The following is a 1,842-nucleotide window of genomic DNA, read 5'->3' as shown; positions in this document are numbered from 1 at the left end:
CCCACAGAGCGGTGTCACCCCGGGGAGGAATGACCTCCGATTCATCAAGCTGCCCGTGGAACTGTCCGCAGGGTGACAACGCCGCCGTGCAATTTCACTTCAGAACAAACTGCGTTGTCACCCTGTTACAGGAAGGGGGCGGGGCTTATCCCTCTTACCTGCTTGTTGCCATCCTGGGGGCCGGACTGCAGGGCCCAGGCTGAGATGACGTTGAAGGCTTTGATGACGGTGGAGCGCGGGAAGAGCGCCGCCAGGAACTCCGCGTTGGACTCTCGGCCGACATTGATCTCCGGATTGTTACTGACGTCCACCAGAATCTTCCCGGCAAGCTCCTCCTCCAGAGCGTTCAGGGCGGAGTAATGATCCCGGAAGACGGCCACAAAGATCACCTCCGAGCGCCGGACCGCGTCCGCCTGGAAGGTCACCTCGGCGTCGGCAGGGAAGAGGGCGGAGCTACGCTTGGGGTTCCGGCTCCCCACCACCACCTTTTGAATGCCGATGGTGTCCCCGCAGGGGAGGGGCCCCCGGGGGTCACCGCGCTCACCCGACAGCAGAGGCTTCGCCATGTCCGAGTTCACCATACCTGAGGACGGACATTCAGATTAGTGCGGAGACGGACGAGGGAGAGGACGGACATGACACGGGTCTGCCATTGTGGGCGGAGACAGACGAGGGAGAGGACGGACATGACACGGGTCTGCCATTGTGGGCGGAGACAGACGAGGGAGAGGACGGACATGACACGGGTCTGCCATTGTGGGCGGAGACAGACGAGGGAGAGGACGGACATGACACGGGTCTGCCATTGTGGGCGGAGACAGACGAGGGAGAGGACGGACATGACACGGGTCTTCCTCACATCGGGAGGGGGAGGGCCCCTGGGGGCGGGGCATGGGGGGGGGGGCTACAAGTGGAGATATGGAGCTGCCATGCGCCGTGTCCCTGTACAATGATGTCGGACCAACCTGATTATTGGTGGAGACGATACAATGTCGCCCGACGACCCCGAACATCCGACCGACCGATGTCTGATGAGAAAACGATAACAGCGAAGTCGTGTTGCTATCTGTTCGGCGTCCTCCTCATCCTCGGCTTCATATCACACCGTCCGGGATGGAGATACAAAGTCTCACTACTTCCGGTGGAGTTCAGAAAGTTTCCTCCTCTCTCCGGATCACCTCTCCGAACTTACCCGCGGGTCACGTGTCACTCCGTGCAGTTCCGGGAACACGTGACCCCTCTCACACCCCCCTACTGTCACCCAGAACACCCGGAGGGGGCGGAGCCTCCGAAGAACGATATGGATACAAAGTATCGGTGTTGGGTGGGCGTGTCCTCCCCGCGCTGCCCGAACCGTCTGTCCACACACCCCAAAATCCGCGATATACACCCCGATATATTCCTCTATACAACCCGATATACTCCTCTATATACCCCGATATACTCCTCTATACACCCCGATATACTCCTCTATACACCCCGATATACTCCTCTATATACCCCGATATACTCCTCTATACACCCCGATATACTCCTCTATACACCCCGATATATTCCTCTATACACCCCGATATACTCCTCTATACATCCCGCTATACTCCTCTATATACCCCGATATACTCCTCTATACACCCCGATATACTCCTCTATACACCCCGATATATTCCTCTATACACCCCGATATACTCCTCTATACACCCCGATATACTCCTCTATATACCCCGATATACTCCTCTATACACCCCGATATACTCCTCTATACACCCCGATATATTCCTCTATACACCCCGATATACTCCTCTATACACCCCGATATCATCCTCTGTCTACGCCGATATACTC

The 1,842-nt window shown here is 56.9% G+C and overlaps 1 protein-coding gene across 1 annotated transcript; it reads right to left on the bottom strand.

Moving 5' to 3' along the window:
* Window positions 1–125: 125 nt before the first annotated feature.
* LOC108803823 (metalloreductase STEAP3-like) lies at window positions 126–841 on the bottom strand. Its single transcript, XM_018575623.1, has 2 exons — window positions 667–841; window positions 126–583 (listed from the first exon to the last, which is right to left on the bottom strand). Exons 1-2 carry the CDS (start codon window positions 839–841, stop codon window positions 126–128), a joined length of 633 nt encoding a protein of 210 aa, XP_018431125.1.
* Window positions 842–1,842: the final 1,001 nt, after the last annotated feature.

The sequence above is a fragment of the Nanorana parkeri genome, unplaced genomic scaffold (genome assembly GCF_000935625.1).
Source record: "Nanorana parkeri isolate BGI_ZX_2015 unplaced genomic scaffold, ASM93562v1 scaffold4288, whole genome shotgun sequence".
Lineage (NCBI taxonomy): Eukaryota > Metazoa > Chordata > Amphibia > Anura > Dicroglossidae > Nanorana > Nanorana parkeri.
Note: the sequence above shows the minus strand (reverse complement) of the source record. Positions and strands in the feature narration are given on the sequence as shown.